This window comes from Rhodamnia argentea, chromosome 2, assembly GCF_020921035.1.
Source record: "Rhodamnia argentea isolate NSW1041297 chromosome 2, ASM2092103v1, whole genome shotgun sequence".
Classification (NCBI taxonomy): Eukaryota; Viridiplantae; Streptophyta; class Magnoliopsida; order Myrtales; family Myrtaceae; genus Rhodamnia; species Rhodamnia argentea.
Window position 1 is genome coordinate 2939225 of NC_063151.1, and position 14457 is coordinate 2953681.

General features: G+C 37.6%; 2 protein-coding genes across 3 annotated transcripts; both read left to right on the top strand.

Moving 5' to 3' along the window:
- Window positions 1-1475: 1475 nt before the first annotated feature.
- On the top strand, window positions 1476-5367 carry LOC115749886 (myosin-4). Its single transcript, XM_030686899.2, has 6 exons — window positions 1476-1844; window positions 2011-2274; window positions 4291-4448; window positions 4619-4724; window positions 4803-4928; window positions 5030-5367. The coding sequence occupies exons 1-6, from the start codon at window positions 1653-1655 to the stop codon at window positions 5165-5167; spliced, it is 984 nt and encodes a 327-aa protein (XP_030542759.1). The 5' UTR covers window positions 1476-1652; the 3' UTR covers window positions 5168-5367.
- A 765-nt stretch (window positions 5368-6132) lies between these two features.
- Window positions 6133-13697, top strand: LOC115749884 (queuine tRNA-ribosyltransferase catalytic subunit 1-like). Of its 2 annotated transcripts, XM_030686896.2 has the most exons (15): window positions 6133-6544; window positions 7116-7209; window positions 7935-8113; window positions 8639-8689; window positions 9113-9169; window positions 10398-10518; window positions 10886-10952; window positions 11070-11111; window positions 12061-12166; window positions 12286-12396; window positions 12609-12680; window positions 12769-12870; window positions 13058-13104; window positions 13216-13243; window positions 13536-13697. In XM_030686896.2, the coding sequence occupies exons 1-15, from the start codon at window positions 6527-6529 to the stop codon at window positions 13665-13667; spliced, it is 1227 nt and encodes a 408-aa protein (XP_030542756.1). In that variant the 5' UTR covers window positions 6133-6526; the 3' UTR covers window positions 13668-13697. The 2 variants fall into 2 exon arrangements, with proteins under 2 accessions (XP_030542756.1, XP_048131077.1); XM_048275120.1 differs by lacking the exon at window positions 7116-7209.
- Window positions 13698-14457: the final 760 nt, after the last annotated feature.

Genomic DNA, 14457 nt, shown 5'->3' on the forward strand with positions numbered 1-14457 from the left:
ATGCTTTGGAGATCGACCGGAGAGAGAGAGTGTGTGGACGAGTAGAGAGAGGGAGAGAGACAGAAGCGGATGTCAATGGTGGACAGTGGCTAGGGGAGGGGAAAAAGAAAAAGAAAAAGAAAAAGGGGAAGCAAAAAATGAAAAAGAAAGATAAAATTGCAAAAAAAGAGAAAAAGACAAAAACCAGGCCCTTCTTTGAAACAAATAAAGGACTTTAGGCCCTTATTTGCAACAAAATCCATTCTCGGGCCCTTATTTGAAAAAATCGGGCACTTGATGCCCTTAATTGGAATTTTCCCTATTTTTTATTCTCCTATGTATAAGTCTTTTTAGTTACACTCTGTTTTATTTTTTGAAAGTAACTAAGCTCATGTGCTCCATATTATGAATGGTGCATATTTTTTTTTGGCATGTGTTCGGTCCAATGGAACCGCCCGAGAAGAAGACCGTATCGGTGGTCCGGTTCCCGATTTCGAAAAATTAAAAATCGAGATCACCGGTCCGGTTCTTTGTTCTTGAGAGGAACCGGACCGGACCAAGAACCATTTACCTTTAGTTATTTTGGCGATTAAAAAATTAGTTTGAAGTAAATTTATCACGGATGTACCAGTTTGGGATTTTTTCTTGTTTCAGTTTGAGGTAAATTTATCACAAGTGTACCGGTTTGGATTTTTTGTGACAAAAAATTAATTTGGGATCAATTTGTCATAGATGTACCAGTTTGAGATTTTTTCATGGTATTAACTCTTTATTTTACTATCGGAAGATCGCATAAATAGGCGATATGCACCAATTGAAAATTTAAAAGTCTTTCCTTTAAAATTTATAAAATGGTTTTACAAATTTACGACGCCAAGCACCTTGATTATGACCAAATTTCCCTCTCTTTTTTTGGAAAAATACTACCAAAAATCCTAAACTATACCCACTGTGACATATTTACCATAAAATTTTTCTTATGATACCAAAAATTCAAAACTTGTACTCGTATGACACATTTATCTCAAACATTTTTTTATAACACAAAAAACTTCAAACTGGACATATTTACCCCAAATTATCTTTTTTATGACATAAAAAATCCCAAACTGGTAGGTTTGTGACATGTTTATTCTAAATTTTGAGGTAAATGTGTCACACTGATACAAATTTAAGATTTTTAGTGTCACAAATAAAAGTTCGGGGTAAATGTGTTACACTAATATAAGTTTGGGGTAAATGTGTTGCATAGATAAAAGTTTAGGGCTTTTTGTAATACAAATAAAAATTTAAGGTAAATGTGTCACAATGGATATAATTTGGGGTTTTCGGTGGCCTTTTTCCTTTTTTTTTTTTTGGAAATCATATCCTATTTAGCAAAAAAGACTTAAATAATTTATTGTTTTCTTATTTCTCTGTTTTTTTATTATTATTTTTCAACGAGGATCCACCTTAAATACGCTCGGTCTCAAACGGCTAGCCCCTTTCCAATTTGAATCTCTTCAGAGACAGCGCTCCAGAAGAAACGCTTCAGCATCCCGAGTTCGACGAAACCCTAATTCTTCCCAATTTCTTGTCCTCGTGGCTTTTCAATCATCAACTTCGTCTTCTCTCTCTGAATTCCTACACCGACCAGCCTCCGGGGATATAGGGTTTCGGGAGGCGACGAAAGAATGGATCTTCCCCCACGAATCGATGAGTGCATCAAAGATGCGATCGATCACACCTTAGGCCTCTCCGTGTCGACCCAAACGCTCGAATCGAGGCTTCGCGCTTCCGAGGAGGTTCAGAAACGGCTTCGCGAGGAGTGCTCGCTCTTGCACTCAAGATTGAACGAGAAAGACGGCCTCATTGAGCGCGCTAGGGTAAGATGGCGCATTTTATGTCTTTTTGGATGACAATTCCTCAAGTGTTTTGATGTGTTCCACTCCTAGATTTTTTGCACGTTTGTCGGATTGTTTTTTATTTTTATTTTTCGGGGGTGATAGCTTATGGGTGTGGATGGTTTGTTCTGTCCATGGAAATTCGCAGGCCGAATCGTGCATGAACGCACAGGCTTTGAAGAAATTTGTGGAAGAGAACCAGAAATTGGCGGCAGAATGTGCTAATTTGTTGGCTGAGTGTAAGAAGCTGGAAACAGAGTGCTCTCTGTACGACCATGATAGGGAGGCATTGATGGACTTTGGGAACGAGGTCGAAGAGCGGGCCAAGGAGGCAGAGGCCAGGGTTCAGGAGCTAGAGGAGGAGTTGCAGCAGTTGTCGGATGAGTTGCAGCACAAAGACGATACTCGTGAGGTAATCTTGTGCTAGTGTGCTTGTGAAGCACTAATTTTTGAATTTGATGTAGCCTTTCCATCAAATAGGTGTATTAAGTCCTAATCAGTCGATAGGTTTTGTTCAATTTATGAACCCTTACTAACGAATGTTTTGAGAAATAAGCATTGGGTGGGGAATTTCTCGTGTGAACTAATGGTCAATGTTGGTTTTAGTTACTTTGTGATGAGTCATAATTGCGGAGAGTTACATTTGTTTGCAACTTGATAGTAGTCATCACATTAAACAATGGTTGGTCGAATTGAAGCTGAATGCCTTGAAATATTGAAGTTGTTGTTTCTTGGCTTGGTCCTTCTTATTTTTTTCATTTGAAATTTAGTGAAAAATTGATTGCTTGTTTGCATATTGGGGTAATACCAAAAGGTGTTACATTGTACTGCTGTTTTGAAGTCGTAGTTTCTTGTGCTAGTGTGCTTGCAAAGTTTATTGAGGAGTTGCATGCGTGCTAGAATCAGAATACGATGAAGCTCCAGATATGCCAAATTTACTAATATTCCAAGATAGATCACTTTATCAAGCAAGCTATGGCCTGGATTATTCACAATTTGGATCATACCATGTAACGATGTTCAAGTATTACCTTGCTATGGCGTCACTCTTTAGGCAGAAAAATTCTTCATGTGTAAAAGAGAGAATGAACAGCATATGCTCTGTCTCTGTGTCTCTATCTCTCATGGAAAAATAGCTCAGTTTGCATGGATAAAGTAATCGTGGTGTCGTGTAAAAGTAGTCTGAACTGCTCGCTTTATATACAATCATTGTCTGTTACACCAAAGGGAGGATCTTTTTAACAAGCTTATGCAAATAGTTAGGAGAGAGATTGCCCATGATTCTTTAAACAAAACATGGAGCTGGTGGTAGATGTGAGATTGTTATGCTTTCCAACCCAGGCAAAGATGGTAGTCCTTAAATTCATTCATTTCTTGATGGGAACCTTTCATCTGAACAAAGTTTTTCTCAGTTAGATTTTTTACTTTTGCTTCACTTCACTAATTTTCAATGCAAGTAAACCTTGTCAGGTGAAACTATTTCTTTTCTTTTTTTTCATGTGCTTCTTGGTGCACCATCTTCTATGGGTCAGGACATTGCTTGTTTGGTCCTCCTTATTTTTTCATTTGAAATTTAGTGAAAAATTGATTGCTTGTTTGCATATTGGGGTAATACCAAAAGGTGTTACATTGTATTGCTGTTATGAAGTCGTAGTTTCTTGTGCTAGTGTGCTTGCAAAGTGTATTGAGGAGTTGCATGCTTGCTCGAATCAGAATAAGATGAAGCTCCAGATTCGTCAAATTTACTAATATTCCAAGATAGATCACTTTATTAAGCAAGCTATGGCCTGGATTATTCACAATTTGGATCATACCATGTAACAATGTTCAAGTATTACCTTGCTATGGCGTCACTCTTTAGGCAGAAAAATTCTTCATGTGTAAAAGAGAGAATGAACAGCATATGCTCTGTCTCTGTCTCTCTATCTCTCATGGAAAAATAGCTCAGTTTGCATGGATAAAGTAATTGTGGTGTCGTGTAAAAGTAGTCTGAACTGCTCGCTTTATATACAATCATTGACTGTTCCACCAAAGGGAGGATCTTTTTAACAAGCTTATGCAAATAGTTAGGAGAGAGACTGTCCATGATTATTTAAACAAAACATGGAGCTGGTGGTAGATGTGAGATTGTTATGCTTTCCAACCCAGGCAAAGATGGTAGTCCTTAAACTCATCATTTCTTGATGGGAACCTTTCATCTGAACAAAGTTTTTCTTATTTGGATTTTTTTTCTTTTGCTTCACTTCACTAATTTTCAATGCAAGTAAACCTTGTCAGGTGAAACTATTTCTTTTCTTTTCTTTTTTTTCATGTGCTTCTTGGTGCACCATCTTCTATGGGTCAGGACATTGCAACTTCACATTTATGCACTATGAGGTTTTTCCTCGCATAAATTACAGAGGATTACTAATTGAATACTTGTTTGAAGGATGAAGAGACTTTGGAGAGTACCACTTTGGAGGAGAAGTTAGTCGAATCAATCATCTCAACGTTGCTTAGTAAAGATGCAGTAGCATCAGCATATTCATTTTTGGAGGCAAATAGTGCTCATGAATCGTGTCAAGAGTTGTTAAAAATGTGGAACTGGTGAGTGCTCAATTTTTCGTTTGCTTTCTATTTCATGCTGTGTCACCATTTCCAACACTTGATTTGAAGAAACCACTTTTCCACACTTTCGATGGCACTGCTGCAAGATGCAAAGATGTCATTTACATCGAATGTGAAAATGAAGCTAAAGTGACACTCTAATACTGTAGCCTAAGGCCAGCAACCCGGATGGTTATTTCGTTGGCTGCTGAAATGAAGACACTTGAGAAAGATAAGGAGAATCTCAGAATTAACCTTCATAAAGCGGAGGAGGAGGTAAGAAATTCTTTGAGGACTTAAATTGTTGTAAGATGTCTTGCTGAGAAAAGTCTTAGCAATATCTTATTTTTGTAGGTAAATCTGCTTTTTCAAGAAAACAACGTTCTAGATGAAGAAAATAAGAGGTTATTGAGGCACTGCCAGAAAGAAAGGGACGCTTTTGGTTCTGGTGGGAGAATCACAGCTAGTGCTCCTGCAAAGGTTAGAACAAAGATGAGAGCTTTGGTTAATTTTGTGCACCTGCATTTCTGAACTCTAAATGCCATTCTGAACTCTTGCTAAGTTACTTCATTCGGTTGCAGTCTAACAAGAGAAAATCAAGCCCTAAGATGAGTAGCCCAGTTGAGAAGAGGATTGATCTAAGTGATGTGGATTCACCAAGACGGCCTTTGTCGCCATTGAAACAGAACTCTCCTGATTCTAGGGTGTACAAGAAGTAGAGGCTCATTCACATGTATCAACTGACCCGATCTTCTTTTTCTTTTCTTTTTATTTTTGTGCCCGGGCCATTCTTTGTACCTGAATAGCGTCTTCATCAGAATCAAAGGTTGGATTGAAATTACTGGCAAGAAATGGGTGGTTATAGTTCTTGAAGCAACTTCAGTTTTCTTTTCCTATCAACAGATGCAATTTGTTTTTAGCTGATGTGATGCTCCTTTACTATCTTAATTGATAGTAAATTCACGTTGTGATGCTCATTTGGCATCGTGCTCGACCTAAATATTTTCTTTTGAAGCAATGAACCAATGTAGTATGCCCCGAAAAAACAAAAAAGAAGCAAAAATAAACAATCTAATATACGACAAATGGAATAGTGTGAATGAAAGAAGCTACTGCTGATAAAGTTAATCCATTTTGCTAGATTTGTTATTCAATATGAAATTCAGAATAAATTATTTACTTTACCTTGTATGAAGTTACTGCCCAAGACATGATAAAGGGATCTGGCCTAAATAAAAATATTCATGGGAAAGATGGGATAAAGTTGGATAGAATTTCTTATGCTTATGGTATATAAGTTTTTTTTTTTTGAATAACAAATTTCTTAAATAAATAAAATCGAATTGATAAATAAGTATAAATACTATTTAAATTATGACGTAAAAATGAAAATATTTTTTTAAATGGTTTTTTGTATTGCCGAAAGAATGTCGGTGAAAAATGTATTTATCTTCGATAATAATTTAAATTTAAATATTTTTATGAACTATAAAAATATTTATTGTTCATCTATTTTTATAAGCAATATAAAAAATTATTCAAAAAATGTATTTTTAAATTATTAATTTTTTTCGAAATAAATGGAGCCCAAATATTATTTAAATATCATTACAAAAAAAATTATTATTTAAATATTAATTTAATACATTAGGGGTTTGCGACGACGTCAAACGCAAAACCCTCGTATTTTGGATGACAATGCCTAGGGCAAGGGGACAGGACGGGCGGGGGACGAGATACAACGGTCAAAGCTGCAACTGCTCCTGCTGCCGTCCGCTCTTCTTCTCCTGCTTCCGCTCCTTCGTTGATTTCTGTTCTTTTTCTTTCTTCAAAATCTTTTTTTTAACGACATCAGTTAAGCTCTCAAGGCTCTGCGTCATCCATCTCCAATCACCACCTTCCCCTGGCATCTCACCTTCTTGCTAAGTCTTCCTCTTGCCCTGTTCCTGCAATTTCTTCTTTTTGGCTCTCCTAGCTCTGTTTTTCATTTTGAAAGTGTGGTTTAATCTTTTGTTCGGAGAACGATGGTGTGAACAGTTTGCTGGTGGCGGCGGTGGTGAGGAAGGGAGATAGTTTGAATGGCGCTCCGTTTTGAGGTTAGGCCCTTGTCTGCTTTTCCTTTATCACTCTTTCTTTTCCCTATTTTTTTCGTTGAGATGTCATGGAACGTACCAACAATGTGTTGTTCTTGAAATGATTATGGACATGGTTCTTGAATGTGAAGCAAGTGAACTTTTTTCGCATTGTAAGTGCTTGAGCGACGAGCGTGAAAGCCCATTAGAAAGTATGTTTGTCCTTGTTTCTTGTTCATTCATCCCTCGGCACTCAAGACTTTCCTGGCAGTTTCATCCTTTGATTTGCATTTGCTGCTGATACTGGAGTTTTTTGGAGTAGTGATTGCATTTGCGCGTGAGCTTGTCTCGCTTGTTGTTACTTATTGAACCAGAAGGCAATGCAGCTGTTGAATGATAGAAAGAACTGAAGTGTTACTATATGCAGCTGGCAGAAGGGTTGTGTCTTGTAAATAATGGGTGTGCCGATAAACAAGCTATGTGCTTACCTTAGCAAGAAGTCCAGCATGATTAGTAAGAGCATGTTGATGGTTCATCCTTAATTGTGCCCTCTGTCAAGTCTCTGATTCCTTGCATTCGTACTTTCTTGTACTAGGTTCTCGGGCGATTTAATCGTGCTCGCGCAGCTCAACTAACACTCCCTCATTTTGTGTGTCAAACGCCTCTATTTATGCCAGTGGGGACACAAGGTTTGTCATGTTACCTGGAGAAGTATTCTCTCTTTTTGTATTATCAGGAATACATCATCCATGCGCACTTTTACGTTCCCATTCCAAGGTTATGGTTTGGATGTTGAATGTGAGTGCTCACAGGATGTCTTACTATTTCACTTCCTATGATATGAGCAGATTACGAAAAATGAAACTTGCACAACTATAAGTATAATAGAATAGTTTTGATGAAAGTGAGCATTGGGATGTCCTTTTCGTGTGGTTGAGGTTGCTCAAGGTGGGAAATGGCTTGTCAGCCGCTTCATGAAGTCACTGATTCTATCTAGTGGGGAAAGGAGACTTGGTTAGTAAATATTGCTGAATGCAATTTGCATATTTTTATCTCTTTCTAATTATACTTTGACAGCAATACAACGGACATTTCGAAATTGTTCAACAACTTGGCCTATATTTCTTTTCTGTGACCTGTGGAGGAGCATCCTCTGTTCACTGTTTTGAAGGTTTTATATGTCATATTTGTTCACTGAGCAATACATAAGTAGCAATGAAATAGAAGTCATGTTCGCTTTTATAGTGTGCAACTCTTCAATTGGTCAATCTGCTCTACGCCCAGCCCCTTCATGTTCTGTATCCTGCTTTTTCTCTGCATTTTTTTTTTCTCCTTGTTCAAGCAGTCCTGTGCTTGTAGAAAGAGGTGGCGGTGGTTGCAAAATTTACGAGTGCAATTTTTCTTTTAATAACAGGGACAATAAAAGGACTGACAAATGACCAGCTTGAGGAAATTGGTTGCCAGATAATACTGGGGAATACCTATCATTTGGCACTTCGTCCTACTTCTGAGCTAATTGACGAGTTGGGTGGTCTTCACAAGTTCATGAACTGGCCTAGAGCGCTACTTACCGACTCCGGTGGCTTCCAAATGGTAGTCTAGTATGCGCAGACAGGCAGTTTTTCTGTGACTTTCTCTGATTATGTTGTCTCTGTGCTACTTGATTTAATTGATAGTTTTTGTTTGGATATTTTCGGTAACGCAATGGATATGTGCATATCCTGATCTCTAGCATGACAGTGTGCCTGTCTTGTCTATAATGTGATCGAGTTTCCCAGTTGATACCTTGCCAAAATTGATCGTCTTTCTGTTGCTTCAAGTAGCGTTCTTTGTTCTTATGTTCATTTATTTTCGGACAGATTTTTTTTTCTAGAGAATTTTACCAATTTTTAACAGTGGCATTGCATATATTCTCATCACATTTGTTATAGTCATACTAGTAGATAATTCCATTAAGATGAAAAATAGAGATCTTAATGCTGTCTCTTTGAAACATGACCCATAATTTCATGTTGTTAAATTAGAAGTCATTATCCTACTAAGTTCTGTTTTAAATGTTTTACCTACTGTAAACTGCTATATGTTTGAAATTGATATTATGAATATTTATATTTTCAGGTATCCTTGCTGCATTTAGCCGATATCACTGAAAAAGGTGTAACTTTTCAGGTGATTGTTATGTCATGGGTTTTCTTGGATGAGTCGTTCATTGAATGTTCACTCCATTAGGCTGGTTCTTTCTTCATCTTCCTCTCTTTTGTGCGCGATGATCAGATCATTAACTTTGAGCATGACTGGTGTAAGGAAAATGAAACGTACTGAATAGTTGTTGTCTTTGATGGGTTTACTTTAGCAGCAAGTATAGTCATACTAAACGTTGTCTGTTCTTTTGTCCTTGCTGCAATAGATGTTTTATCTGAAACGACAGGCTGTCTTTTTATTTGAGTCTCTCCAATACAGTTCGTCTACATAGCTTGCTTAATTGTACTACACCTATTTATCCACTGGCTATTTTTATTGACTCTTTCCTATCATGTTCTTGTTGATTCTTGTCTTATTTGTTGAAAATTGTTTCCTTCGGTTTTTATTCAGTCACCAGTTGATGGAAAGCCAATGCTTCTAACACCTGAAGAATCAATACAAATACAGGTAGGCAGAGCTTCTTTAGCAATTCTTATGGACTTGATTAATGCCTGAGAGATTTCCCCCAGGTGTTTTGAATTTCTTCTTTCATGAGCTTAAATATCTATTTGTTGGATGGACCTAATTGGGGAATGAATTAGTATTAGCAATAGGATGCAGGCTTCTGCAGTGTCTGCATTAATGTTCTTAGAGTAAATGATTGGAAATCCCATTATGAAGTTTCACTTTGGCTATTTCGCAAATAGCTTGGGAAATGTCTGAGTTTTGGGATGGAAAAGTAAACAACAAATGGAGGAGATATTTATGCACCTACTTTGTCTGCAGGATGTCATGCTCTCTACTTCTTGCTGCCATCTATTATATTCACTTTCTGCAGATGATAATTGACCAGTAAAAAAACTGAATTTGCTGCAAAGTCCATGGCTCGACTTTCATGAAGCTGATGAGCCGTCGTATGGATGAACTATGTTGAGGCATACTGCAGTGCACTAAGGACCTTGGACTTATTTGACCGATACTTTTAGTTTTAAGGACACTCACTTCTATGATCAGATCAAACTTTGTAATGGTATCAGTATTCTGTAGTTCGAAACTTGAACCAATTTATTTCTCCGGGGACTGCCATTCAATCCTTTGACCCACTATTCTTGAAATCTTATTAACATTTGAGTTTATAACGACATGTTTACTGTCATATTTTTAGCTCATGATTATTCGAGGATTGCTTTCATTCCCACTTTTTCTAGTTATATCTGCTTTCACGTAATTTAATGTACTGTTTAACTCGTTATCTTCAATGTGCACATCTTCTAAAGGACATTCTCTGACTATCATATCTTAAAATTTCGTGTTGCATTTTCATAGAATGAAACCACCTCACCTACAAAGTAACCTGGTTATATAACGTATATTTTAAACAGGACTGGAGAGAATGTCTTTAGAAGATGTGTTTAGCAATCTTTATCTGAGGCACGTTCACCAAAGTATGTTCATACTTCTGTGCAAACCTGTCCCCAAAATAATTATTGAATCAATAATAAGAAGTAATACTAGAAAAGGTACTGAAGAAAATTGACACGGTAGCTACCTGAAGCTAACTAACCTGCAGTACTTTGAAATGGTTGCGCATACAACTGTAATAGGTTGGGGGTGTGGAAAGCTGGCCTTCTTTCTCATGTTCTTGTCAAATGATTCAATGAATATCTGATCGCCCTTGTCATATGATGAATTACAGAACAGAATTGGAGCAGATATAATAATGGCTCTTGATGATGTGGTCAGGACCACCATTACTGGTCCACGGATTGAGGAGGCCACGTATCGCACTCTCCGTTGGATTGACAGATGTATAGCAGGTAAAGATTTCTCAGATTGAATTCAGTCATGTTTTTTTATATAACCGAGGTAGCTTTTTGTCAGATCTTCAATCCACAATAGGTGTGTAGAACATCCAATTTCTAATTAACGGAAGCGATTCTAGTTTCCCCCTTAACTGTCCAGGCTTGGTGGACCGAAAGTGTTAAAGTTACTTTAATTTTTGGATGAATTTTTCATGACAGGCTAGACTTATCCGATTCATGTATTGGTCTCAGATATATGATTTTCTTGAGTCCTATGCAGAAAATTTATGTTGACTGTTAACATCTCCCATAGAGGTCCTTTTTTTCCTTCTACTTGTTTTTTTTTTTTTAAAAGATTGTTTTTAATGACATCTGCTGACAGCTCATAGAAGACCAAATGAGCAAAATTTATTCGGTATCGTTCAAGGTGGTCTAGATCCTGTGCTTAGGTTAGTATTACTTCAAGTTTCGACTCATTAGTTATTTCGCATTCTATTCCTCTTTTTGTCTCTTCTTCTAATCTGGTACTAATGCCTCTCAACATTTATGTTATTTGCTTTAAGCAGAGACATATGTGTCAGAGGCTTGGTGGAGCGGAATCTCCCTGGGTATGTGCATAATGACCAATTGAGTGAATTATGGTTTGTGTTGTCACTGATGACACTTCATATGACTTTGCCGGGATGGAGTCCGCTTGATTTAGGGTTAACTGCATTAATATTCTAGTTTGGCTGTGGAAATTGATTTTGAGCCCTTTTTTGTGGATTCGCTTTAAAGAAGACATGGTCTATGAAGGCTTTGTAATGTAGGATAGATGCATTTATTTCTCTGTCCAGAAATTGCCTAGTACGCAGATGCATCAGTTGTGTGATGCACTGTTTTAGTATTTGGTTAAATCGGAGTGGAGTGCAGTAAAGACTCTCAATGGCTAAACCTGCAAAACTTTTTATTGTCGATGGATCTCTGATCAACTCTGCTATTCTTTGTTGGCACATACTTGTACATTTCAAACGTATGAAGAATGCAAATGGAGGAGTATAATCTCTTAATTTGACAATGTAATCCACGATATTCTGGGGCAGTTGAGTTTTGGTTATTCGCCCTTACTTTCTTTGTATACTCAATTTGTGGGTCCATTTCATTATAGAAGGCCTACGAGTACGTGATATCCTGGACTGAATGAAAAGACAATGCAGGTGTTAAATCACAAAGATATGCTCTTTATGTCTAATTAAATGTCTTTTGCTTCTGAATCTGGATATTGCAGTGTGGTGTGAAATTATAGATTAGTGGCTTTATCAACAAATAAAAAAAACTGAATATAAAGGGACTAGAAACTTCATTTGGCTCTTTTGCGAGAGGTGCTTGAGGCATAGGTTTGCTCTTATCTCCTCCAACAAGTGGGTTGGTCTTTGGAGTGTTTTAGTAGACTAGTTTCATTTGCTTTTCATGTGTAGATGTGCTCCATGCAAATAGTCTGTCAAATTTGCCAAGCGTCTCTTTCTGGTGTCTTTAATTAATGGAGGAATGAAATTGACCATGTTACTTCTGCAACAGCTATGCCATTGGTGGTCTTTCAGGCGGCGAGGATAAAGATTCATTTTGGCGTGTTGTCGCTCAGTGTACTGCAGCGCTGCCTGAGGATAAACCAAGATATGTAATGGTATATATACTTATAACTTTTACTGATATCCTTAAGACTTGTGCCAGTGTTCGTATGGAATCTCTACTTCATCTCCTCTTTAGTGGTATCCTCTAATGAATGCATGTTCCATTTCTCAGGGTGTTGGTTATCCACTAGATATTGTGGTCTGCAGTGCTTTAGGTGCCGACATGTATGATTGTGTCTACCCAACTCGAACTGCTCGCTTTGGCACAGCTCTTGTACCTGAGGTAAGAAACCTATCTTCTGAAAGATCTGAAAAGCTCCTTCCTTGTCTAACGATATAAATGGATTCCTGCCTTATTGATCATAGATATCAATGTAAAACTTACCAAAACACTCTTCTGCTAACATATAAAGGACAATTTAAGTGACTTGTTGGGTACCCAGTTTCATAATGTGTTTTTTTCTTTCCTTCACGTTAATGTGTCATTCCAATTAGGGTGTTCTGAAGTTGAAACATCAAGCAATGGCCAATGATACCCGTCCAATCGATCCTTCATGCAATTGCATGGTATGTTCCCGATGGAACTAGATAATCTAAAATGTTAATGAAAATGCTTCTCTTCAAATGTCTCAGCCTTTTTCTTTCTTCCCTGCAGGTCTGCAAGAAATATTCTAGGGCCTATATTCATTGCCTGGTTACAAAAGATGCCATGGGATCCCAGCTTCTATCATACCACAATTTATTTTTCATGATGAAGGTATGGAAACACGTAAAAATTATCAATGGTTGACGAGATGCAGTTTGAGTAGAAAGCCGGTGTACTTCTAATTATGATTATGCTGTCTATGCCGCATACAACTAGCAAAAAAGGAGAAAATTGCCACTTCTTGTTTCTGGTCCTCGGTGAAGTTTTGAAATTAGATATTTCTTGTTATACAATGCAGCTCAGCAGTGATTTACACGCATCAATTGTCCGAGGAAGATTTCCAGAGTAGGCACCTTTTGACATAATTGAGATCATCTCCCCTCCTCCAGCCTTTCTTTTCTCCTCTATGCTCATTTTTGGTGGACTTCTGACAACTGTTCTTAATCCTGCTCGCAGGTTTGTTTGCAAATTTCTGCAGAAAATGGTACTTATGCAGAAATTCTATCTGTTTATGATCTTGCTTTACGATGTGCACATGTTAGCTCTCTTTGTCGGTTGTTGCACACATTTACAAAATTATAAAGAGGAGTTCTTAGATAGATCCAAATAGTTCCCACTTGAGCTCACCCACATGTGTATGCTCGTAGCACGCACACTCGTGAAATCATAACTCAATTGGGAGGCTTCTCTACTTGATCGAATGATGAGCATGGCGTTATTTGGTAAAAGTTTGAATCTTGCACTATTAAATCCAGTTCATACCCTTCATCTTGCAGTTTCCAGAAGGCGATGTACCTGAATGGGTCTGCAATGCCATGGAAGTCGCCGGAATTGACATATCGTCATGCTGTTCCCCATTTTCATCTTTGCCAGACTATAGTAATTCGGAGGTACCAACAGATTTTTGAAGTAGTAGGCCAACGGTCTTAAAAGAAAAGGCGTGAAACTGTGCTAAGGTCATTACACGGCAGCATAAGTTTTGAAGTCCCATATGCTGCTCCATTGGTAAATTCTTTTTCTTTTTTCCTCTTAATCCCCTATTCTTCTGTAACTTTTAAATCCACACAGCTGGAACAAAATCCACAGCGATTGCGTTAGAATCCTTTTGGGTTACCTTGTGTTTCTTTTCGTCATCAACTGTATCTTACGTTACATGCAAGTTTTTTGACTATAATGTCGACACGAAACTCGAATCTTGGTTGAATTCAGATCTGTGCAATTATTCGCCGTTGATGTTCACATCGATGAAAGGAACGTGAACTGATCAACTTTTGTCCTCTGAAAGCACCATGCAGTGTCTGTTTCTGTTTGTATGTTTTATCTTCTTCAACATGCGGCGATGACTGAGAAACTAAAAGTTTTCTGCGATATTCACCATGCAGCTCATTTTCAGTTTCCATACAAGCACGGAGCTTTTCATTACAAGCATCTTAAAAATCTTCACTTATAGCCATGACCCCATCTTCCTTGCATTATTGATATTAAGACTGTTTGATGATTAGACAAAGACTGTTTGATGATTAGACAAAGACATGTCTTTTGCCTCCTTTGTCAAACTGATTAGAAATGTAAAAAGCATGTGCTATCTCCCTCTAATTGTTGCTTCGCTACGTACAATTCGGTTTGGAAAGACTCCTTGTGCTCGTGCTTTTCTCTTCTTCCCTTATGAGAGAAGGACGTGATTTGATTAGCAATTGG